The 25,708-nt window shown below is 40.1% G+C and overlaps 1 protein-coding gene across 1 annotated transcript in view; it reads left to right on the top strand.

Moving 5' to 3' along the window:
- Window positions 1–25,708, top strand: part of USH2A (usherin) — a 987,589-nt gene that overhangs the window by 672,688 nt on the left and 289,193 nt on the right. The window contains exons 42-43 of the mRNA XM_075540576.1: window positions 509–843; window positions 2,480–2,602. Coding sequence (XP_075396691.1) covers window positions 509–843; window positions 2,480–2,602 — 458 coding nt within the window. The remainder of the gene's footprint in view (window positions 1–508; window positions 844–2,479; window positions 2,603–25,708) is intronic.

Below are 25,708 nucleotides of genomic sequence, written 5' to 3'. Positions count from 1 at the left end.
CCACCTCAGAAAATGCAAATAAGAATTTCTCCTGCCCTCCTGCTAAAAAAGAAAAGGTAGCGACATAGTGATAACGCACACTAACAAGGCCACGCAGTGTGTTCTGATGCTTTATATTTAATTGAGTTATAAACACGAAAACTATCAAATCCTGCCACTGCCCTATTGATGCATGTGGATGTGTAAATTTCCTCCATGTGTTTGCTCTGTGTCCTTCAGAACACCCACAGTGGAGCTGAATCACTAAGGTGTGTACTAGTCTGATATCCTAGAAAGCATCAAGCCTCAACACCACTCCCAGGAAGCAACATTGCCTTTAGTTCCTGGTGTACTGCTAATTGATCTACAGCCCTTCGTTACTATTCAGCACAAAGGGGCTAAATAGAAAGTAAGTGTTTAGAAGATGACTTAACTGAAAATAAGGCAGGGCAAAATTCTAGGGCCCGTGAACTTCACTTGCTCTGTTCTTGCATGGGCACACTGATTCTAAGTTTGTCTTTCATTTCAGGTCACGTGGATACCCCCACTCATCCAGAATGGAGATATACTTAGCTATGAGATCCGAATGCCTGACCCTCAGATCATGATTAAAAATACTACATCAGCTGTGCTTACTCAGTTAATAACTAACTTGATTCCTTTCACAAATTATTCTGTCACCATTGTGGCTTGCTCAGGGGGCCATGGCTACCTAGGAGGGTGCACCGAGAGTTTGCCCACCGATATTACCACCCACCCCACCCTACCCGAGGATACTCACCCGTTGTTGGTGGTTCCGCTAAGTGAATCATATATTGGGATATCTTGGCAGCCACCATCCAAGCCAAACGGACCTAACTTGAGGTAGGAGAAAGCAGCGTTGCTTTGGGGTAGTGCTATGGACTTCTCTCTCTGGAATAGAGTGAGGCAGAACTACTGCTCACACATGATGAGGTTGGACTATGTTTTATAGGACGTGCCTTCACTCACGGCTCTCATTAAGTTTAATATTGTGTATCTTGATTCATATGGAAATACAAAGGTTCACCAAGGTGGAAACATTATAAAGAAAAATTTTAAATATTTAAAACAAAACTCACAGACTGTCTAGGCGTTCTGTACATGTTATTCATCTTGATTTTTAAAATATATTTTATATTTATTAGGCAAGCTGTATTAGGCCAGTTGACTAGAGAAACAAATCCAGACATTCATGTATGTGTAAGAAAGAATTTTATATCACGAAGTAGTTAGTTATCAAGAAAACATCCTAGCCCTATCCAATTCAAGTCCATAAGTCCAATACTATCCATAAGTCCCTCTTTGGACTCTGACAGCCAGATGCAATGATGCAGAATGAAGGAATAGCACAGGAAGGTGGGTGCAAAGTCTTGTGGATCCAATGGCAGTGGACACACCTCCAGGGGTCTGGCAGCAAGTGGGGTCAAAAGGAAGATGAAAGCAGAGAGAGAGGGGTAGGTTCCCAGGATTCTCCATACCCACAAGAAGGCACCATCAGGCTGTGACCTGATTGACAGGTTGAGCTCCTCCCTACATTTGATATATCTTCAAGTTGACATGAAATTATGTTACTACCACACAAACCTAATACATTTCAAAATGATACTTTTGTACAACTGTTACTCAGACTCATAAGACACCTGGGTGGTGTAGTTGATTACATGTTGGGCTGCTAAATACCAGGCAAGGACTTTGAACCCAACTGCTGCTCTGTGGGAGAAAGATGAGGCTTTCTATGCCTGTGAATAGTTACAGTCTTGGAAACCCAGAGGAGAAATTCTAGTCTGCCCATTAGTGTCATTGTGAGTCAGAATTGACTAGATGGAACTAAGGTAGTTTAGTTAGTTAATGATTTAAAATTCAAAATTAACATTTTAAAACACATTAATTATATTATTTGGAAACTTAAAAGGACTGTGGTTGGGGATAGCAATAAGATGAAGGAAAATAGTTATGATTCTGAAATGGCTTTATAACAGTCCAAATTGAAAATGTAGCCAAGAATATGAAGCCAATAACAGTATCAACGTTTATAAAAGATGGAGAGCAGCAGTCTATGGAAACCTTTAACTGCATATGCATTTTGTATTTCAACTTTGTGAGAAACTGACAAAGTATTTGCAAATCTCACATAGAAGAAACGTTGAAAACCCTATAATTTATACTAGTAAAATGTGTATATACGGGGTTTCCAAAAGTTCATGGAAAAATCCCATCATCTTTTCATACCATTCTTCTGTGGACTCTGAAAAAAAACCCTGAATAACAGATTGCATCAGTATAATTAAATATATGAAAACTGTCATTCGGAAAATGTTTATCGGGGGGGAAAATATCACTTCTGTCGTTGTAAACATAAGATGTGTTCTTTATGGGTTGTGTGGATGCACCACACAGTCGCATGCTACAAAACAACCTGAATTTTGGTAATAACATTACTTGAGATCATCCTGATGTGCCTGCTTGTATTTTGCTTTAGATATGAGCTTCTGAGACGTAAAATTCAGCAACCACTTGCATCAAATCCCCCAGATGATTTAAATCTGTGGCACAATATTTATTCAGGAACTCAGTGGTTTTATGAAGATAAGAGTCTTAGCAGGTGAGATTACAAAAACTATAAAAACAAATGCTGGCGTTTAGTTTTAGCAGTGTTGAATAGTTCAAAGTGTCTGGGTGTCTTCATTGTGTGAGCATGTTATCAGTTATGCAATAACACATGTTTGATTATTATCTCTGGCATTAATCAGGGAACTGCACCTGTCAGCACATTTAATGTTTGCCATCTTAACTACATGTTTACAATAAGCCTTTTGAAGTCGAACTTTTAGATGCTTAAGCCTTAACCTATTGCCTTTGTCACAGCACTGTCTGGACACGGAGACTTAATAGAAGAATTTGGAAGCAGTCAGTATACACAAAACCGGGGGATTTTGCTGAATCCCTGCAAAGCATTTGCTGGTTCTTGGAAGTAATTGATAGTAAATAATTGACTCAAAATTGACAATTATTCAGTAAACAGGCATGAGATTTGAAAGAATGTAATCTAGAGTTCAAACACCTCGAGACGAGACAAGCAAGCTGGCAATGTCAGAAAGAAGAAGACAAATAATGAGCACTGAGTGGGAGAGTAATGTCGGAGGTCTGTTTCATGCTGGGCCAGAGAACCAGCTATGTGACCTCAGACAAGGCTCTCACTCGTCTAGGTTCCAATGTCTTCATCTTTAAAATAAGGAGTTTGAATGTTGCCATTAAATGACTTCAAGCCCACTATGACTTCAAGCAATGTATTTAATGTTTAAAGATATATAAAAATTATATTATAAAAATTCTACACGTCATATGTATCCATAACTCTTCAATTGGTTGCTTATGTTTCCAGCTCTACCATGGAGTAGCTATCCTCAGAAAGCTGTTTCAGTTCTGACATTTCTCCCACTTTTTCATAGACTCTTAAGGAATTTCCGTTTTAGCTCTTCTTGCCTGTTTTCAATGACTCATAAGCAACACTCCTGCATTTATTTCTGCCCATTGCTGGCTTTTCTTTTTGTCTTACTAGATTTTCCTTTATTTTTCAGCCTCTAGGAAGCTTTCTTTGACCATTCTCTCCTAGACTCAATCAGATACCTTTTTATGTTTTCCCATGGCACACCTTAACACAGAATTTTTTTTGTTGCAAATCTCACGTAGAAGAAAAGTTGTGTCATGAAATCAGTTTTCAACTCACAGTGTCCCTAAATGGCTGAGTAGAATTGCCCCATAGGGTTTTTGAGACTGTAATATTTTTTAAAATCATTTTTTGGGCTCATACAATTCTTATCACTATCCATGCATACATCCATTGTGTCAAGTGCATATGTACATTTGTTGTCATCATCATCCTCAAAACATTTGCTTCCTGTTTGAGGACTTAATATCAGCTCCTCATTTTACCCCTCCCCCCTTCCCTCATGAACCCATCATAATTCATCATTATTATTTTGTCGTATCTTACATTGTCCGATGTCTCCATTTACCCACTTTTCTGTTGTCCATCCCCCAGGGAGGAGGTTATAGGTAGATTCTTGTAATCAGTTCCCTCTCTCTACCCCATATTGTCTCCACCCTCTAGGCTCACAACTGGTCCTGAAGGAGTTATCTGTCCTGGATTCCCTGTGTTTACAGTTCCTATCTGTACCAGTGTGCATCCTCTGGTCTAGCCAGATTTGTAAGGTAGAATTGGGATCATGATGGTGGGGGGAGGAATTATTTAAGAACTAGAAAGTATTTAAGAACTAGGGTTGCTGCCCTGCACCCTGACTGGCTCACATCCTCCCCACAACCCTTCAGTAAGGGGTGTCCAGTTGGCTGCCGATGGGCTTTGAGTCTCCACTCTGCACTCACACATTTACAATGATATGATTTTTTTGTTCCTTGATGTTTGACACCTGGTCCCTTCGACAGCTCGTGGTCACACAGGCTGGTGTGTTTCTTCCATGTGGGCTTTGTTGTTTCTGAACTAGATGGCCACTTGTTTATCTTTGAGCCTCCAAGACCCCAAACACTATGTCTTTTGATTGTGAGGAACCATCAGCTTTCTTCACTACATTTGCTTATGCACACGTTTGAGACTGTAATATTTTTTTGTTTTTAACAGTTTATTGGCACTTCATCCATGTGTCATAAAATTCAATATCAAGAAGAGTTGTAAAATCTTTAGCACTATCAATTTTAGAACATGTTATTTTTCTCTGTACTCATTAGTCACGTAATTTTTTTTCAACTTGGGGAAAAATGTACACAACAAAGCATTCACCAATTCAACAACTTCCATATATATAATTCAGTGCCACACTCTTCATTTTGTACTACCATTGTTGTTATGCCTCTCCAAATTTTTCCACCACCATTAAAATGAACTCAATGCCCACTAAGCAAAAACTCTTCTTCCTTCACCCATCATGACCATGGTTCAAGTTTCATTTCTTTTTCTCTTTTTTTAGTAGCTCTCTTGATCACACACTTCCATAGACGTTCATCTTTATAGGAATAACCCTTCCTACCACAGAGCCCTGGGTACGTTTCAGCCACCAAGCTTTCAGTTAGCAATTGAGCACTAATTCAGTGCCCCCAGGGCTCTTTAACAATATTCTTCTCATAGCAATATCCCGGACTGGAAGTTTGGCTGAACACCCAATTATGTTATCAGAACCACCATCCAAATTCATAGAGACCTACCATAGGAAGGGGGTCTGTCTTTTGTATTCTAAGTCCCTGATATAATCAAACCAAATCCACTGCCACCGAGGCAATTCTGTCTTATAGTATCCTTATGTAGAGTTTCCAGACTAAATATTTATGGCAGTAGACAGCCTCATCTTTCTCCCAGGAAGAAAGTGGTTTGAACTACTGATCTTCCAATTAGCAGTCCAATGCCTAACAAATAGGGCTTCTTTGTCTCTAGCATATAGGCATATATATAAGGCATATATAAGGAACGTGTTAGATGATGCAAAGACACTGAGAAGAATGGGAATTCCGGAACACTTAATTGTGCTCATGCAGAACCTGTGCACGGATCAAGAGGCAGTCATTCAAACAGCACGAGAGCATACTAGTGGTTTAAACCAGGGAAGGTGTGTGTCAAGGTCGTATCCTTTCATCTACTTATTCAATTTTATGGTGAGAAAATAATCCGGGAAGCTGGACTATAGGCTTACAAACAACCTTCCGTGGAAATTGACTAAGGAAAATCAAAGGAGAATCCATGCATTGGGATCCTGATCCTGGGGAGCTAATATGGAAAGTACTATGGACTGCCAAAGACGTGCAAATCCATCTTGGAAGAGGTACAACCAGAATACTCTTTTTTTTAAAATCATTTTATTGGGGCTCATACAACTCATCACAATCCATATATACATCAATTGTGTAAAGCACCTTTGTACATTAGTTACCTTCATCATTCTCAAAACATTTCCTCTCCACATAAATCCTTGGCATCAGCTCCTCATTTTCCCCCTCCGTCCCCACTCCCTCCTCTCTCATGAACACTTGATAATTTATAAATTATTATTTTGTTATGTCTTACACTTTTCTGTTGTCCATCCCCCAGGGAGGAAGTTATATGTAGATCATTGTAATCGGTTCCACCTCTCCAACCTACCTTCCCTTGACCCTCCCAGTATCACTACTCTCACCACTGGTCCTGAAGGGGCTCATCCATTCTGGATTCCCTGTGTTTCCAGTTCCTATCTGTACCAGTGTACATCCTCTGGTCTAGCCAGATTTGTAAGGTAGAATTGGAATCATGATAGTGGGTGGGAATGAAGCATTTAGGATCTAGAGGAAAGTTGTATGTTTCATCATTGCTACACTGCACCCTGACTAGGCTTGTCTCCTCCCCGCAACCCTTCCATAAGAGGATGTCCAGTTGCCTGCAGATGGGCTTTGGGTCCCCACTCCACACTCCCCCTCATTCACAATGATATGCTTTTTTGTTCTTTGATGCCTGATACCTAATCCCTTTGACACCTCATGATCACACAGGCTGTGCTTCTTCCATGTGGGCTTTGTTGCTTCTCAGCTAGATGGCCACTTGTTTACCTTGAAGTCTTTAAGACCCTAGACTAGACACAATATCGTTTGATAGCCGGCCTCCATCAGCTTTCTTCACCACATTTGCTTATGCACCTGCTTTGTCTTCAGTGATCCTGTCCCGAAGGTGAGCATGATGGAATGCCAGTTTAAAAAAATAAAGTATTCTTGCATTGAGGGAGTACTTGAGTGAAGACCCAATGTCCATCTGCTACCTTAATGCTAAACATATCAATATATGCACATAAATCTATTTCCCTATCTTCATATATATATATATACTTATATATGTACATGCCTTTAATTAGACCTCTATATATGCCTTTTGACTCCTAGTGCTTTCCTCTCTTTCCTTTGACTTTACTCTTCTCCCACTATCATGCTCAGCCTGCATTTGGGTTACAGTAATTCTTCTCGGTTAGATTACCCTTGATCATGCGCTACCAGGCCTTCTACACCCTCCTCACCACCTATTTGGATCTCTTGCTGTTCCCTTGTCCCTGGGTTTGTTAACACCACTTCCTTTCCCCCAACCTTCCCTTCTCTCATGTACCACCAGAACTGTCAGTCCTGTTGTTTTCTCCTCCAGATTGTTCATCCAGCCTATCTTATTTAGACAAACCTACAGAGACAATAATGTGCACAAAAACAAGACAGAGCAGAACTAAGCAACAAAATAAAACAAAACAATAACAACAAAAGCAATGACCAAAAAAAAAAGCTTGTAGTTAATTCAAGGACTGTTTGTTAGCCTTTAGGAGTGTTTTAGGGTGGAGTCTGATGAGGTACCAAGACCTGGCCCCAAAGTCTATTTTTTGTATTCCCTGGGGACTTCATTGCTCTGTTTCCTTTTTGTTCTATTTCACGCTCTTAGTGTTGGTGTAATTCAATCAGATCAGACACAACTCCCACACTGCACCTCCAGTGTTGTTCCCTGTAAGGCTATAGGTTAGTGAGGGTTGTTGTGTCTCATAGTGGGGCCGGCCATATGGTCCTCTCTGTGGATTGGCTGCTCTGAGTGGGGATATCGTCCTCAAGGCTTGGTGGGCCAGGATGTGCTCCACTCTCTCTTCCTCCCACTTCATTTGCTCCCGTGTACTCTGATCAGACATGTCCCTCTCTCTGAGCTGCAGGCAACTTCAGTGCTGTCCTCTGAAATAAATTCTTCTGGGGGGAGTGGCAGGTGTCCACATAGTTGGGATTGGGACCAGCCTCTCAGCCCTCTCCACTGGTTCCCTACTCTAGGCCAGCATGTTGCATTCACATCTTGGAGCACCAGGTTGAAGTCTGATCCCTCTTTCCCTGTGGAGATAAAAACAATACCCTCCCCTTGAGTGGGTTAGTGCCCTGTTCCCCCACTACCCATTGCCTTCATCTCAAGTACTTTGGATATGCTACCAGAAGAGGAGAGTTCTTGGAAAAATGTTTGTTAAAGTAGAAGGGCATCGTAAAAGAGGAAGATCCTTGATGAGATGATGTGTTATTCTGGTAGGCCAGAGTAATAAATTCATAGAATCGCATATGTGTTTTAAAAAGAGCTTTATATACATGAGCAAATGAATATTGAGAAAATAATCCCAGCCCTGTCCAGATCAAGTCCATATGTCTGATATTATCCCATATGTCTGATACTAATCTATAAATTCCTCTTCAGACTCATGAAATGCATGTAATGACGCCAAGTGCAGAAAGATGACAGGCCAGTGGATGGAAAGTCTTGGGGATCCAGTGGTGGTACAAGCATCTCAGCGCTGGCACGGGTCTCCACGTGGATTCTCCAGCTCTCTGAGTTCTGGCTGCATCAGCATAGCTCCATCAGGCTCATCCTCAGTAACGTCTCGCAGGAGTGAGCATGTGTCCCACCTCCAGAGAGCTATTTATCTCCTTAGTGCCTCCAAATGAGGTCATCAAGCTGCAACCTGATTGACAGGCTAAACTTCTCCCTTCACTTTTAAGTCTCAAATTGACAATAGATTATGTAACTACCACAGATGGATTGACACAGTGGCTGCAAAAATGGGCTCAAGCATAACAATTGTTTGTAAATGATCACACTGTATACTCTTGCATCTGTTGTACGGAGGGTGGCTATGAGTCGGCACTGACTAGATAACATCTAACAACAATAACAGCAAAAGTATTTGTTGAATGAAATAATATTTCCACTCAGTAAAGGTCTAGTTGCTTAATTTCTCTGAATATTAAGGATATTAATTATAGCTTTATTATTTTGAGGGAAATAGGTTATTCCAGTCTTTCCCAAAGTGGGTGCTATCATCCCCTGTAGGGTGCTAAAGTGATCCATGGGGCCTGCCAAAGCAAGGCCCTACACTTTCTCCTGAATTCTGAGCTACTGTACAAAAGTTTTCATTGCCAGAGAGGTGCTGAATATTTTTTGTTTTTGAAAAGGAGGCTGTAGGCCAAATAAGTTTTGGAACCTATGTATTAAACTCTAAGAAAATTCTCCTGTCAATCTCAAACTGTTTCGTGAAAAATCACCAAACAAAAATATTCTAAGGTTCTAGCAAGATGCAATCTATAAATCTAACCAAGTATTAATAGAATCTAATAATTAAATTTCCAGTTTTCTAATTAAAAAATTATTTTTGGTAAGTACATACTTATTGCTCTTGTTAGTTGCTCTGAAGTCGATTCTTCGCCCTGATGCCCCCATGGACAACAGAATAGAACGTTATCTAATCCAGCACTGTCTTTGTAGTTGTTGGAATCCCTAAATCCATCGCTGCATTTACTATCTGATGACTTTCCAATGTAGATAACTCATCTCCCAAGACCATATTGGATGATATTGTATTGTGATCCATGAGGTTATCACTAGCTAATTTTTGGAAGTTGATTGTGCAGCCAGCCATCTTACTCTATCTAAGTCTGGAAGCTCTGTTGAAATCTGTCCACCGTGATTAACCTTGCTAGTGTTTGAAAGACTGGTGGCATAGCTTCTCACTTAAGAGTAACTTGCTAGCCACCACAGTACAACACCCACATACATGTTAAAATTGATAACTAGAAGATTATTACTATACAATCTTCTAAGCTATTTTTTATTCACTTTTTGATGAATTTGGTATCCCTATAGGACTACCACTTCAGTTGAAATTCCTTCTTAGCAACTTTTCTTTGCTTATTTTACATTGATACACTATGAAAAGGAGCAAAAGATGACTACGGTAGAGTGTTTTTCCCTGAAAGATCTCATGGTCTAGTGTAGGAGACACCAGAGATATTCAAACAACACATGTGTGCGCACCCGCGCATGCACACACACATATGGTGTATTTTTATATATTAAGTGTTATCAAGATTATCTATAGAGTCACCAGCTCTGCCTAAGAAATAGAAAAAAGTAATTTCTTATGATCTATGAACCCTAAGTGGCTTAAATATAGCAATTTCCAAAAATAAATAGAAGTTAACCGTTTAGTATTTACTGTATTCAATTGTTAGCAATCAGACACAGCAAAATAAACGCAAGCCCCGAAGGTTAATTATGTGTGTGGTTCCCATTTATAACTTTATTTCAGGCCATTTAATCAGGGGCCATGACTTTTTCTAGCCAGCATACAAAGTGAGCATGTACAAATGACTTTCCCCTTATAAAATATTGGTGACAGCCCACCTTCCCACCTCCCAGACCTGCAGTGCAATTCTGGATAAGTGCTCCTGTCAGGAAAAATACTGTTGTGGTAATATTAATATACTCGTAGGAGGTCGACTGAGGTGCTTGCTTTACGTGTGTATAATTTGGTAGTGTGTCAAAGTAGAACTTTAGGCCAAACGGTTTTCAATGGCTGAATTCCCATAAATAAATCACCAGATCTTTCTTTTTAGTTGTCTCTGAATGGAATCAGACTTCCCACCTTGTGATGATCACCCAAATGTGTTAACAGTGTGCACCCTCCCGGGATTTCTTAATCATCCTTGTGAGATTGTTGTTCATCGTCATTGAGTCAAGTCTGATTCATCGCAGCTCCATGCACTACAAAATGAAGCGCTGCCTAATCCGGCACCACCTTCGCAATGATTGTTATGGTTTAGCCTATCATTACAGCCGCTCCGTCAGCCCATCTTAAGGGCCTGCCTCCTCTTTACTGCTCTTCTGCTTTACCAAACATGATGTGCTTTTCCAGGAACTGGTTTCTCTTGATAACATGTCCAGAGTCCGTGAGATGGAGTCTCACCATCCTCATTTCTAATGGCTCTTCTTCTAAGACAGGTCTGTTTGTTCTCTGAGCAGTCCTGGTACTTTCAGTGTTATTAGCTAGCACCATAATCCATCATTTCATCTGCACTCATCCTTATTCAATGTCCAACCTACACATACATAGGAGGCAATTAAAAATACCATGTCTTGGTTCAAGTGCACCTTTGTCCTCAAAACAACATCTGTGCTTTTCAAAACATTAAAGAGGTCTTGGCCAACAGATTATTCCAATGCAACGTGACATTTCGTCCCCTGATGGTGGCTCTCATGAGTATTGATTGTAGATTTGGGTAAGATGAATTCCTTGGCAAAGTCAGTCTTTCTCAGCTCAAATGATGTTGCCTATTGGTGCAGTTGTGAGGGGTTTTGTTTTCTTTAAGTGGTAATCCATATTGAGGGCAGAAATCCTTAATTTTCATCAGCAAGGGCTTCAGCTCCTCTCAGTCTTACAAATTTCTTGGCATAGAGGAGTACATGCTTCCAGTGCTTCGTCAGCTTGTTGAAACATTTCAATGGGTATCCATCAGTTCCCAGAACCTTGTTTTTTGCTAATGCCTTCCATGCAGCTAAGACATCATCCTTCAGTACCATTGGCTCTTGATCACATGCTACCTCTAGAAATGGTTGAATGTCAATTAGTTCTTTGTGGTAAAGTGACTCTGTGTTCTTTCCATTTTGTGTTGATGCTTCCTGTGTAGTTCAATATTTGATCCAGAGAATATTTCATTATTACAACTCAAGATCTAATTTTTCCTTAAGTTCTTTCCATTTAAGGTATACTAAGTAAGCTCTTGCCTGGTGCTTTTCTAGCTTGCGGTCTTTTCACGTATCATTACAACAGTTAACTTTGTTTTCCTGAGCTGCCTTTTGAACCTTTGTGTTCAGCTCTTTCATTTTAGCATTCCTTACATTTGCCTTAGATACTCTACAAATATGAGCAAGTTTCAGAGTTTCTTCTGACATCCACTTTGATCTTTCCTTTCCTGCCTTATTAAAGATCTTTGGCTTTCTTCGTGTATCAGTTTATAATGTCCTCCCAGTGCTTATCAGATCTTCTGTCATTAGTGTTACATGTGTCAAACCTGTTCCTGAGACCTCAAAATTCAGATGGGATAGACTCAAGGTAATATTTTTGTTCTCATGAACTAATTTAATTTTCTTTAGCTTTAACCTGAACTTACATATGAGAAATTGATGGTCTGGGTATTTTTAAATCATTTTATTGGGGGCTCATACAATTCTTATCACAAGCCATACATACGTCCATTGTGTCGAGCATATTTGTACATTTGTTGCCATCATCCTCCTCAAAATATTTGATTCCTACTTGAGCACTTAATAGCAGCTCCTCGTTTCCCCCCTCCCTTCCCTCTCCCCCCTCCCTCATGAACTCTTCATAATTTATAAATTATTATTATTTTGTCATATCTTACATTGTCCAATGTCTCCCTTCACCCACTTTTCTGTTGTTCATCCCCAAGAAGGAGGTTATATGTAGATGCTTGTAATCGGTTCCCCCTTTCTACCCAACCTTATCTCCACCCTCCAGGCATTGCCACTCTCACAACTGGTCCTGAAGCGGTCATTTATCCTGGATTCCCTGTGTTTCCAGTTGCTATCTGTACCAATGTACATCCTCTGGTCTAGCCAGATTTGTAAGGTAGAATTGAGATCATGATAGTGGGGGGAGGAAGCATTTAAGAACTAGAGGAAAGTTATATGTTCCATTGTTGCTACCCTGCACCCTGACTGGCTAATCTCCTCCCCACAACCCTTCAGTAAGGGGGTGTCCAGTTGCCTACAGATGAGCTTTGAGTCTCCACTCTGCACTCATCCTCATCTACAATGATATGACTTATTGTTCTTTGATGCTTAATACCTGGTCCCTTTGACACCTCGTGGTCACAAAGACTGGTATGCTTCTTCCATGTGGGCTTTGTTGCTTCTGAGCTAGATGGCCACTTGTTTATCTTCAAGCTTTGATGACCCCAGATGCTATATCTTTTGATAGCCGGGCATCATGAGCTTTCTTCACCACATTTGCTTATGTACACATTTGTCTTCAATGATCATATCAGGAAGATGGGCAGCCACTGATAGGATTTTTTGTTCCTTGTTGTCTGATACCTGGTCCCTTCTACACCTCATGGTCACACAGGCTGGTGTGCTTTTTCCATGTGGGCTTTGTTGTTTCTGAGCTAGTTGGCCGCTTGTTTACCTTCAAGCCTTTAAGACCCAAGATGCTGCCTTTTGATAGCTGGGCACCATCAGCTTTCTTCACCACATTTGCTTATGCACACATTTCTCTTCCGTGATCGTGTCGGAAAGGTGTGCATGTAACACCAATTTTATAGAACAACATGTTCTTGCACTGAGTAAGTACTTGAGTAGAGCTCCAATGTCCATCAGCGGCCTTAATACTAAACCTATAAATATGTACGTAGATCTATTTGCCCATCATTCTATATATTTGCATATGTACATGCCTGTATTAAGACCTCTATAAATACCCTTTGTCTCCTAGTTCTTTCCTTTATTTCCTTTTATTTTCCTCTTGTCCCACAATCATTCTCAGCCTTCATTTGGGTTTCAGTAATTTCTCTCGGTTACATTACCCTTGCTGAATCCCTACCAGGCCTCTCACACCCTCCTTGCCACTAATTTTGGGTCACTTGTTGCTCCCCTGTCCCTAGGTTGATCAACACCACCTCCTTACCTGAGCCTCCCCCTCTGCCATGTCCCCCAAGACCCATTGGTCCCACTGTTTTCTCCTCCAGACTGTTCATCCAGCCTAATTTATCTAGATAGATCTGTAGAGATAATAATATGCACCAAAAAGCAAGGCCTAGAATGAGAACACAGCAATGACAACAGAAAAGAAGAACCAATGACCCATTAAAGAATAAATTAATTAAAAGAAAAAAAATTTAAAGAAAGAAAAACTTGTAAATAGAGCAAGGTCTGAATTTTGAACTCTTGGTGTGTGCTCCAATCAAGTCCAATGGGGTGCCACGCTCTGGCCCCAGAGTCTGTCCTTTGTACTCCCTCAGGGGCTCCCTCCTCTGCTCCCATGGTTGCTCTGCTGTACACCTTTAATGTTTTGCATTGGTGTCACGGGGTCAGTCTGGGCCAATTCTGACACTGAGTCTCCATGTTGTCCGCCGTAGTGCCCTGGGCCATCAAGGGACAGTGTATCCCATAGTGTGATCAGCCATATGGTCCACTCTGCATTGGCTGTTCAGAGCAGGTATAGTCCTCCAGGCCTGGTGGACCAGGATGTGCTCTGCTCTCTCTTCCTCCCCATTCATTTGCTCCCATGTGCTCTGATCAGACTTGTCCCTCTCCCTTAGCTGCAGCTTCAGTGCCATCCTCTAAAGTAAATTCTTCTGGGGGGAGGGGTAGTTGTCCATGTAGTTGTCCAGGTATGGGGGACGAGCACGCAGTTCCCCCACTGGCTCCTCACTTGATGCTGGCACACTGCATTCACATCCCAGAACACTGGATTTCAGTCTGATCCCTCTTGCCCTGTGGAGACACAAACAATACCCTTCCATTGGGTAGATCAGTGCCCTATTCCCTCGCCACAAATCTCTTTTTATTTCCATTTCATCCCTGCCCACCTCCTTTTAAGTTGGCTACCATATGTACCCCTGGATTTGATCTGTCCCCTGCCATAATACCTGGTCCTCATCCCTGGAGTGTTTGTATACAGTTGCTTTTACCCTGTGCCCCTTTTGCATTTTTCTTTTATTTTTTCTTTCATTTATTTATGTTTTAATATAAACTTGCCTCAGCGAACTCATGTTGTGCTTGTACTTTTGTGCTTGGCTTACTTCACTTAGCATAATTTCCTCCAGTTCTTCCCATGTGGCGATATGCTTCATGCGTTCATCACTGCTCTTTAGTGATGCGTAGTACTCCAATGTATGAATATACCAGGGTTTTTTAATCCATTCATCAGTTGATGGAAATTTGTGTTGTGTTGTTTCCAACTCCTTGCAATTGTGAACTGTGCTGCAATGAACATTGGAGCGCAGATGTCTGGCCTAGTTTGTTTCTTCCCTCTCCTGGGTATATGCCCAGTAAGAGGATTGCTGGGTCGTATGGTAACTCAATTTCCATCTGTGTGAGAAATCGCCAAATTGATTTCCATAGTGGCTGTACATACCTACAGGCCCACCAGCAGTGGATGAGAGTTCCTATCTCACCACCGCATTGTTGCTTTCTGATACTTTGTATTGGGCTATGTTTGAGGGTGTTAGGTGGTATCTCAGTTGTTTTGATTTGCATTTCTCTTATGGCTAATGATCAGGAACATTTTCTCATATGTTTATTGGCCATTCAAATTTCAGACTCTGTGAAACTTCTGCTCAGGTTCTTTTCCCACCTCCACAGTGGGCAGTTACTTTTTCTCTTATTGTAAACTTGCAAAGTAATGTAGATTTTAGTAATAATACCTTTGTCTGGTGTGTCATTGCTAAAGATGTTTTCCCAGTCAGTGGGCTTTCTTATTACTCTCTTGGTGAATTCTTTCGATGTACACAGGTGTCTTATCTTCAGTATATCCCACTTGTCTATTTGTGACTCCTCTGTATTTGTTTCCTTCCCTATTTCTGATCACCTGTGTGTTCCCTGTGACAAGATTCTCAGGTTTGTCCCAATTCCCTCATTAATGGTCCTAATTGTTTGGGGTTTTATCTCAAGGTCTGTGATCCACCTTGAGTTTATTCTTGTGCATGGAGTGAGGTAAGGGTTGTGCTTCATTGTTCTGCAGGTAAATATCCATTTTTTCCAGTACCATTTACTGAAGATGGCATCTGCTTCCCATTTGATATTTTTGGGGCCCTTATCAAAGATCAGTTGCCTGTATGCTGATGTTTTTATTTCTGGGTCTTCAGCTCTTTTCCATTTGTCTGAATATCTGTTGTTATACCAGTACCACACTGTTTTGACTACTGTGGCCATATAGTATGTGCTAAAATCTGGTAAAGCAAGCCCTCACACTTTGTCCTTCTTCTTGAGGAGTTCTCTGCTAATTCTGGTATTCTTCGGGCTCCATATAAAGCTGATAATCAATTTTTTCAATTCTTTGAAGAAGGAGGTGGTATTCGTATCGGGATAGCATTGAACTTATATAGTGCCTTGGGCAGAACTGACATCTTTACTATATTGAGTCTGCCAATCCATAAGCATGAGATATTCTTCCATTTGTTGAGGTCACTCTTGATTTCTTGAAGTAGTGCTTTATAATTTTTGTGATACAAATCTTTCATTTTTTTAGTCAGATATATCCCTGGGTATTTCAATGTGTGCTTGGCTATTGTAAAGGGTTCTTCCTTTTTAATCGTCTCTTCTGTGATCTTGTCTGATGTGTAGAACAGTCCAATAGACTTCTGTAGGTTGATTTTGTATCCGGCCACTCTGCCATATTCCTCTCTTGCTTCTAACACTCTATTTGTGGAGTTTAGGGGATCTTTAAAGTATAGAATCGTATCATCTGCGAATAATAATAATTTTGTCTCTTCCTTCCCCAGATGAATACCTTTAATGTCTTTTCTTATGTTGTTAGCCAAGACCTCCAGTATGATGTTAAATTGGAGTGGGGACAAGGAGCATCTTTGTCTGGTCCCCTTTTTCAGTGGAATTGTTTGTCTTTTCTTTGTTAACTATCATGTTGGCTATTGGTTTTTCATGTATAGCTTATATAATATTGAGGAATTTTCCTTATATTTCTATCTTCTTGAGTGTCTTAAAAGGAATGCATGATGGATGTTGTTGATTGTTTTTTACGCATCTATCGATATCATCTTGTGGTTCTTATCATTTGTCCTGCCAATGCGGTGAAGAATGCTGATGGCATGTTCAACCATCCCTGCATCCCTGGGATGAATCCCACTTGTTGAATTACTTTTTTAATATGATTTTGTATTCTATTGGGCAGTATTTTGTTAAGGATTTTATATCAATGTTTGTTAGGGATATCAGTCTATAGTTCTCAATTCTTATGGTATCTTTGCCCGCTTTAGGTATCAGAGTTATACTAGCTCCATAGAAAGAGTTTGGGTGTTTTCTGTCTTTTTCTATGTTATAGAAGAGTTTGTGTAGGATTGGTTTGCATTCTTTTGTGAATGCTTGGTAGAATTCTCCTGTGAAGCCATTTAGCCCAGGGGATTTTTTTGTTGATAGTCCCTTGATAACTTTGTCTATTTCTTCCATTGCTATGGGTCTGTTGAGGTTCTTGATATCCATGTTAGATAGTCTAGAGATGTATTGTGCTTCTAAATATTTTTCCATTTCTTCAAAATTGTTGAATTCATTAGAGTATAGACCTTCAAAGTTCTGTGTAATTATCTTTTTGATTTCATTAGGCTCTGTTGTGATGTCCCCTGTTTCATCCCTCCTCTTTGCAAATGTTGTTTTTTCCTTTCTTTGGTTAGGTTTCCCAGCAGTCTATCAACTCTGTTAATTCTTTCAAAGAACCAACTTTTAGTGGCATTAATCGTTTTCATAGTTTTCTTGTTTTCTCTTCCCTGTATCTCAGCTCGGATTTTTATTATATTTATGGTCTTGCTATTAGTAGGGTTGTTCTGTTGACTCTGTTCTAATTGGTGTAAGTTTTGAGCCAGCATATCATCCACAAGTCTTTCTTCTTTTTTCATGTGTGCATTTATTACTCTCAGCCTTCCTCTGATAAACCTTTGCTGTATCCCAAAGGTTTTAGTACATTGTATTTCATTCTCATTGGTTTCTAGAAACTTCCTGAATTCATTTCAGATATGGGTCAATATGCACTCCTTTGGCAATAGAGAATTGTTCATCCTCCAATTGTTTGCCCTTGTTCTCTTCACCACCCTTCTGTTAATTTCTAGTCTTATGTCACAGCGATCAGATAGAGATGTCTATATAATCTCTATGTGCTTGAATTTACTCAAGTTCGACTTGTGTCCCAGAATGTAGTCTATTTTCAAATATGTGCCAAAGAAAGAGAGAATAAAGAAAGAAAAAAGAGAACAAACAAAAAGAAGGATAAAAATTCAACTGTATTCACTAAGATTGGTTGTGATGGTAAAGGGGAGAGAGGTAGAAGGAGGAAATAAAGAAAAAAGAGATAGCTGATGTCTCATTGCTTGAATGTGGGGCCAGAGAGGTTTAGACCCTGCCCCACAATGGCAAGTTGGTGTGCCCTTTTAATGCAGGGACCAAGTGGTGCTGGGGGGAATTGCCCTAATTGGCGAGGTCACCTTAGAGGTCTGACGGAAGTTTCCTCAGCAGCACAGTGTGCTGTAGATCGCTGTCACCGCTGCATTGTGGGTGAACAGCACTCCTACAGAGGGCAGGCTGGAGTTCCCCTGCTATTTGGGTTGATTTGCCCTAGGTGGACGGTCGTTACCTGGATGCCAGTAGTGGCATATGATAGGAGAGGGAGAGAAGAGGAGAAAGAGGGAAAAGGAAAAAAAGAGGGAAAAAGAAGAAAGAAAGAGAGAAAACAACAACACAAACTTGAGCTCCTTGAGACTGACTGTGGTGGGAAAGATAGAAGGTCTAGTGAATAACGAGAGAAGAAATAGAGTAGTAGGTAAGCAAATGACTGGAACTTGATCACCTGTCCGTGGGGCTTGAGGAGTTCCAACTCTTCCTCAAGGTAGTGGGTGGCGTACCCGCTTGATGTAGTGTTCCACAGATGCAGGGTGGGATTACTCTCGAAGGCAAGATCGTGCCCGTGGCCAGGTGTCAGTTGAGTGCTGGAGTTCACTGGTATACCTGCGGGGGCAGGGTGTTCCTACAGCCCTGTGTAGGGCCCCAGGACAGGCTGGACCTCCCCAGCTATGTGTAGAATCACTGAGAAGGAATCCGGGCTTACTGTACTATCTAGACTGCTGGTGCCCTACAAAATCAGAGGATTCTATTTTACTTTTTGTCCCCTTGGGCAGCTAGAAGAGAATCAAATTAAATTGTCTCCCTCCCTCTCTGGCCTGCAACTCAGTGATAGTTTGTTTTGCTGTCAGCCCTTGGCCTGCTTTTAGTTGCAGATATTGAGCTTCTCTATCACCTCTTCCCATAAGTATAGTCAATTTAGTTTCTGTGTATTTCATCTGAAAAAATCCATGTGTATAATCACCATTTTTGTTGTTGAAAGATGGTATTTGTGATGAAGAACTCGTTGGTCATGCAAAATTCTATCATGCTATCTCTAGCTTCATTTCTATCACCGATACCATATTTTACATCTACTATTCCTGCCTGTTTCCAACATTTACATTCCAATCACCAGTAATTATCTATGCATCTTGAGTGCATGTGTGATCAAATTTAGAAAGATGTTGGTAAAAAATCTTCAATTTCTTCATCACTAAGGTTTAGTGTTTGGTGCATAAATTTAAATAATCATCATACTGACTGGATTTCCTTATTTGGGGTATTTTTCCATAGTGTTCTATAATTTAAAGAACATCATTTCATATGATCCTCGTAATTGCTCGGTGGTGGTGGTGGTGGTAACTTGCCATCAAGGTCATTCCAAACCACAGTGACCCTTTGTATAACTGTAGGAAACATTTCCTTGTCCTGCACCATCTAAAAATTGTTCAGATGGTTGAGCCCATTGTTCCAGCCACTGTCAATCCTCCATTCTGGGATGTCATTTTTTGTTGTCTTTCTACCCCAAAGATCTTCCAATCATACTAGGAGGGATTCATTTCCCTATTTCAGACAAAAAGCAAACGCTTTATTAAAGAGCTTAGATCAAGGCCACATAATTATATTTCAATTTTTAGTAATAAATTTCATTTAGAACTTTTAATGAGAGGTCCAAATCTAAGATTTAATAAAATTTAAATCTCCGTGAATGAAATCAAAGCATAAATTTACACAAGCATGCCAATGATAGGTCCCTGTAAAATGGAAATCTAACAAAAACCTAAAAGTATAGAAAAAGTTGTGCTGAGATAATATTTTGACTAGCTTCATAGCACTATATATCATAGGATTTTTCACCCCACAAAACCAGTCACATATCTACATGTTTTCAAATAACTGCTAAGTCCCATGTAATTAGCATATGGTAAAATAAATATATTTCTTTTTCGCATTAAAAATAAATGACATGGGGCTTTATATTCTGAGATTTTTTGATAGCTGTTTATTCATTTTAACTCTAATCAGTGTAAAGCCCTATCAGTGACAAGGAGAACTTCCATCTAAGAGAAAATTGGGATATGCTTAGTCTACTGGTGGGCTTTAAGTCTTAAAGAGATGTCTTATTTGTTCAGTTGTTTTTGTTGACCATCTTCACAGTAACCAAGGTGCATCAGCCCAGCTCAGCTGGTAGGCCAGCAGGCTCTCTGATAGCACAGGTAGGGGAAGAGGTTGAATTGTTTGGCTAGGCTACAGTTAGCTGATATGTTTGTATAAGGACCTGGACTCTTCATACTAAAACCTGTTAAAATTAATTAAATGTGGATTAGAATGGAAACATGTTTGGTAGTGTTTTCAATGACTAATATTTCAGAACTAGATTTCCAGGTCTTTCATCCGACACACCTCTGGGAAGCATCAAACTTCCCATCTTCTGTCTAGTATCTGAGAACTTTATCCTTTTGCACCCCAAAGGAAACACCCCCCCATTGTTATAACTCTTTAGTGACACTACTCTTTGGCCTGTACAATTCACTGTCATCAAGTCAATTCTGACTCACAGCAGCCCTAGAGGACAGGGCAGAACTCCCCCTGTGGATTTCCAAGGCTGGGACTCTTCACAGGAGGAGAAAGTCCCTTCTTTCTCCCACTGAGCTGTTGATGGTTTTGAACTGCTGACCTTGTGGTTCGCATCCCAACACGTAACCACTACACTAGCAGGGCTCCTTGTTCTATACAAGGGAACTTCAAAATGTGGGGAAAATTCACTGCTTTTTAATCCTATTCTTCCATAAACGTTTGAAGCCCCCAGTATTTGTGTTGTTAAGCTGTTTTGTTCAGATGTCTGTGATTTGAGGTTTTGTCTAAATGCTAGCATCTTTAGGAGGGCTATGTAGTTTTCTGTTCTTCTAGACCCTATTTTCCCAATACCCTTTCTAATTTGCATTTATTTAAATAAAGTGAAGGTGGAAGTTTTTCTGCCCATGTGGACTTGACAACCCCACATATATATCTAGAATTAGCTTATATAAGGGACTTCTCTTGATATAAAAATATTAAAACTAGCTTTGAAAAATGCTATCATTTTGTAGGGTTTCTTTCTTTGTGTGTGTGTGATGATTTCTGATTCCATATATTTTTCTCTGCTGAGTTCATTATATTTATAGATTTTCTTTTCATTTCCTTCATTGATGTTGTTTTAAAGTTTCCTGGATCTTTATAGTTTTGCTTCTTTTATGTTGGTAAGAAGATTTATTGATTTTCACTAAGTTTACACTCTAATTTATTATTATCATCTTACCAACTTTAAAAGTCTTCTAAATGGATAGTCTTGATTTTCTCTCCGTGTGGAAATTCCGTAACCATATCTTTTTCTTTTTTTTTTGCTTTGTCTTTGGTATCATTTTCATGTTGGTTCCCTATTTTCAGTCTTGTGGGCTTTTTATGGCTTTGTTTTTAAGTTTCATACCAGTTGTGTTAGTCTGGGATGACTAGAGAAACAAATGCATAGACACTCATATGTGTGTAAGAGAGCCCAGTCCACATCAAGTTCATAAGTCTGATATTAGCCCATAAGCCCGATACCAATCTATAAATTCCTTTTCAGACGCAGGCACCACATGCAATAATGCTGAGTGAAGGAATATCACAGGCCAGTGGGTTGAAAGTCTTGTGGACCCGATGGCAGTGTAAGCATCTTGCTGGCCCGGGGATCCACGTGACTCCTTCAACTCCAGGACTATGGCATAGCTTCATATGCCTTGACAACCGGAGTGTCTCACAGCGAGTGCGTGTGTGTGCTCTACCTCCATGTCACCAGCAGCATGATCAATAATTCCTTAATGCTCTTTGACATTTTTGAATGCCCGGTTTATTCACTGCAAACACACATCAAACAATTGAATAATCCAAATTTAAACTCAAACCATAATATCATTTCAAACAAATATCAGGTATAGGGGCAAGACACGACTTTGTTATTTCAGCATCATAGTCCCAACAAGCATTGCCTTCATCAGTATACTCTCCCAGGTAGAGTGGGAGAGAGCAAGAGTTGAGGTCTCCTTGGTTCTAGCTCTCTGAAAAGACAGTGTCTCCACTGGGGTTTATTTCAGCAGTTCAGTTGGCTCCTTGACGTCATTCTGGTCTTATCAGGGTTCTCCAGACTTTCCGGGGTGACTTCTTCAGGCCATCTGTTGGCTCTTGACAGTGTCTCAATATTTTTAGCTGGGCCTGAATGTCGCATTTTATTTCTTCTCTGAAATGGACTTTCTTGTGTTTGCTTCTTGCTAGGTAGTTCAATGTCTTTCAAGGAAGTTCTATAATGCTCACATCACCTCTAGCAAGCTATTTATCTCCATGGCACCTGCAAATGAGGTCATCAAGCTATGACCTGACTGACAAGCTATGCTCCATCCCTCCACAAGTTAACACCAGATTATGTGACTACCACATCAGTGTTTATTCCTACGTAGTGTTGCCATGTGTCTAAATTGCAAGTCATTTTCTGCCTTTGTTGGTTCTCTATATGAAGAATTCTCTTTATGTATCTTGTAAAGTTGTTTTGAAGTTCCCTTATTTCCTGTTTATCTGGAAATGTCTTAAATTCACCATTGCATTTAAGTGACAGTTTTGCTAGATATATAATTCTAGCTAAGTTTTTTTTATTTTTCTGTCGAGTTTTTCCATATATCATTCCATTGCTTTCTTGCCTACCTGATTTTGGCAAATAAATCAGTTTAATGTTATTGGTTCTGCTTTATAGATAACATTTTGTTGTTGTTTTCCCAAGCTGCTTACAGGGTTCTGTCTTTATCCTTGGAGCTTCTTTTGGTGTCCATCTGTTTGGGCTATGCTGAGCTTATTGAATGTATCTCTTCTCATCCCTCATGATCGGAGGGAAATTCATTGGTGTAATTCCTTTTGACTCTTCTTTTCTGGAATTCCAATGCCACAGTTGAACTCTTTTGTGTTTTTCTTTTTAAATATTATTTTTATTGATGGTTCCTCTAACAGTAGTACTAGGAGATTTATCTTCAATTTTGCCAAGTATCTCTACTATCATTTCAATTCTACACCTTTATCCTTCCAATATTTTACCTATTTCTGAAATTTTATTATCAATACTCTAGATTTCTATTGGCCAATTTTGCATTCTTTATAATTTTCCGTGTATTTTTAAATTTGTTCTTGTATTAGTTCTGAATTCTTCTGGAGCAGTGGTTCTCAACATGTGGGTCGTGACCACTTTGGGGGTTGAATGACACTTTCACAGAGGTTGCCCAGTTCATACAGTAGCAAAATTACAGTTAGAAAGTTGTAATGAAAATAATTGTATGGTTGGGGGGGGGGTCACCACACATGAGGAACTGTATTACAGGGTCATGGCATTACAAGGCTGAGAACCACTGTTCCAGAGTTTTGTCTTAGTTTTCTTCAATTGTTTCTTTGATATCTCTCTTTCCCCCTCTCTTTTTCAATCATTTTATTGGGAGCTCTTAAAAATATTATAATAATCCATAATTCAGTTAGATCAAGCATAATTGTACAATTGCTGCCACCATCAGTTTCAAAACATTTTCTTTTATCCACTCCATCTCCCACCCTACCCTCCTGGAACCCTTATTATTATATTACTCATTACTATAAGTATTTATTTTAATATTATTATTTCTGCCATATCTTACACCATCCAATGTATCCATTCAGCTCCAATGTTGTATGTGTTCCCCTAAAGTGGGGTTACACCGTCATATTGCTATCGGTTTCCCTTCTACCCCTCCTTCCCTCCCTCCCTCCCTCCCTCCCTCTCTTCTTATAGTCCCAAGGAATCAATCTGTTGTAGATTGATTTTATGGGAAAATTCCTTTTTCCTTCATTTCATTTTTTTCAAAAAATGTTTAAGGCTTTTTTATATAATTCTTTTAAATTCCTTATTAGGTGGGGTAGGCCTGTCCAAAATATGCAATATCATTTCTTACTCCAGATGACAGTGTTCTCTTGTAATTGAGTCCCCAGCTTAAGCCACCTTGCCCTGTGTGTGTGTGTGTGTGTGTGTGTGTGTGTGTGTGACTTGAAGATGTCTGTAGTCACTGAGACACTGTGGTGTTATTGTATTGTACTATCCTCACTTCTGGTGTTGTTGTATTTTATCGTGGTACTGTATTTCCATCCTCACTTCGAAGCAGCATCTGTATGTATTCATTGATTGTATGAGAAGTCTTCAAACAGCCTGTAGAAAAATTCTATTATCTATGAAGTTGATATTTTCTAGAAGTCCCACTGTATGATTCACTATGAATCTTTGTTTCCTTTTGTTCTAATATATCCAGGCAACAGAGCAGGCAAGTCACTCTGCCTACTGTCTGAACTCTGGGGAATTCGTATTCTGTCTTTGAGTGGATTTGCATAGCAAGGAGGAGTGTGTATGTGTATCTTTGAGGGCTGATTGCACAGAGCAGCAGAGGGTAGGCTGTGAGTTGTTGGCTACTGTCATTTATCGATCCACCTCCTGAGACCAATGACACTGACCCCAGAAGAGTTGCGTGAGCATTGTTGACTATGGAGACGATGAGGTTGGAGTGCCCCCTCTACAGGATCAAGAAAGGAAAAAAAATGAATGGAGGATAAGAAAAGAAAAAAAAGTGGTGAGGAAGAAGGAGAAATAAAGTGAATAAATCAGAAAAAAAATAAATGTTTTAAAGGCAGCACAACACTGGCAGCAGTTAGGTGGGTTGGACTGGTTGCGGGTCGGAGGGGGCTGCACCTTCTGGTCATCAAGAGGTTGTTCAAGGTAAATGGAGAGAACACACCTCCCTGGTCTTTGAGCATTAATGTATACACCAATGTAGTCCTGGGCAAGCAGAGCTGATTGTTTCCTGCTCCCATTTGAATAATGCCCGCCAGGTCAGGTAGCATGTATTGCTTCATATGACTCCTTGTTTCATGGTTCCATTAAAAAAAAAATCTTCCTCTAATGAAGCAGTTCTCAACCTGTGGGTCGCAACCCCTTTGGGGTTGAGCAACCCTTTCACCCTTTCACAGAGGTCTCCTGACGCATAACAGTAGCAAAATTACTGTGATGAAGTAGCAATGAAAATAATTTTCAGGGTCCTGGCAATAGGAAGGATGGGAACCACTGCTCTAGTGGGCAATTGATTTGCTTCTTTATCCTTTCCTTTGAAGTTCTGGGTTGTAGGATGGTTACACATATCCATTTCATTTGGATTCTTGGACCTTTGTTGCAGAGAGCTATGGTAGTATCTCTGCCTTATTTTCTCTCTTAGGCCCTCCCTCAAGATGATATTAAGTTGAGATTCATTGCTGCTATTAGGAGCTGTCAAGTCAGTTATAAATCACAGCAACCCTGGGTAGCGCAGAACCAAACACTGCCTGGCCCAGTGCCACCCTCACAATTGTTATAGTGGAGTCCATTGTTTCAACCACTGTGAATACATTTCATGGAGGGGGTTCCTCTTTTCCCCCAACCCTCGGGTTTACCAACTGTGATATCCTTCTGCAAGTACGGCTCCTCCTGACAACAAGTGCATAAGACAAAATTTTACCATCTTCACTTCTAAATAACATCTGCGTGTACTTTTTTCAAGCAGTATTTACTTGTTCTTCTAGCAGTCCACAATATATTCGCCATGATTCAAGTGTATCTGTTCTTCTCCAGTCTTCTTTATTTATTGCCCAGAGTTTGTATGTAAATAAGGCAAGTGGAAGTACCATGAGTCAGGCACATCTTCGTCATCAAAAAGGCATCTTTGCCCT

This window comes from Tenrec ecaudatus, chromosome 1 (assembly GCF_050624435.1).
Source record: "Tenrec ecaudatus isolate mTenEca1 chromosome 1, mTenEca1.hap1, whole genome shotgun sequence".
Lineage (NCBI taxonomy): Eukaryota > Metazoa > Chordata > Mammalia > Afrosoricida > Tenrecidae > Tenrec > Tenrec ecaudatus.
This window is presented reverse-complemented; position numbering and strand designations above follow the sequence as displayed.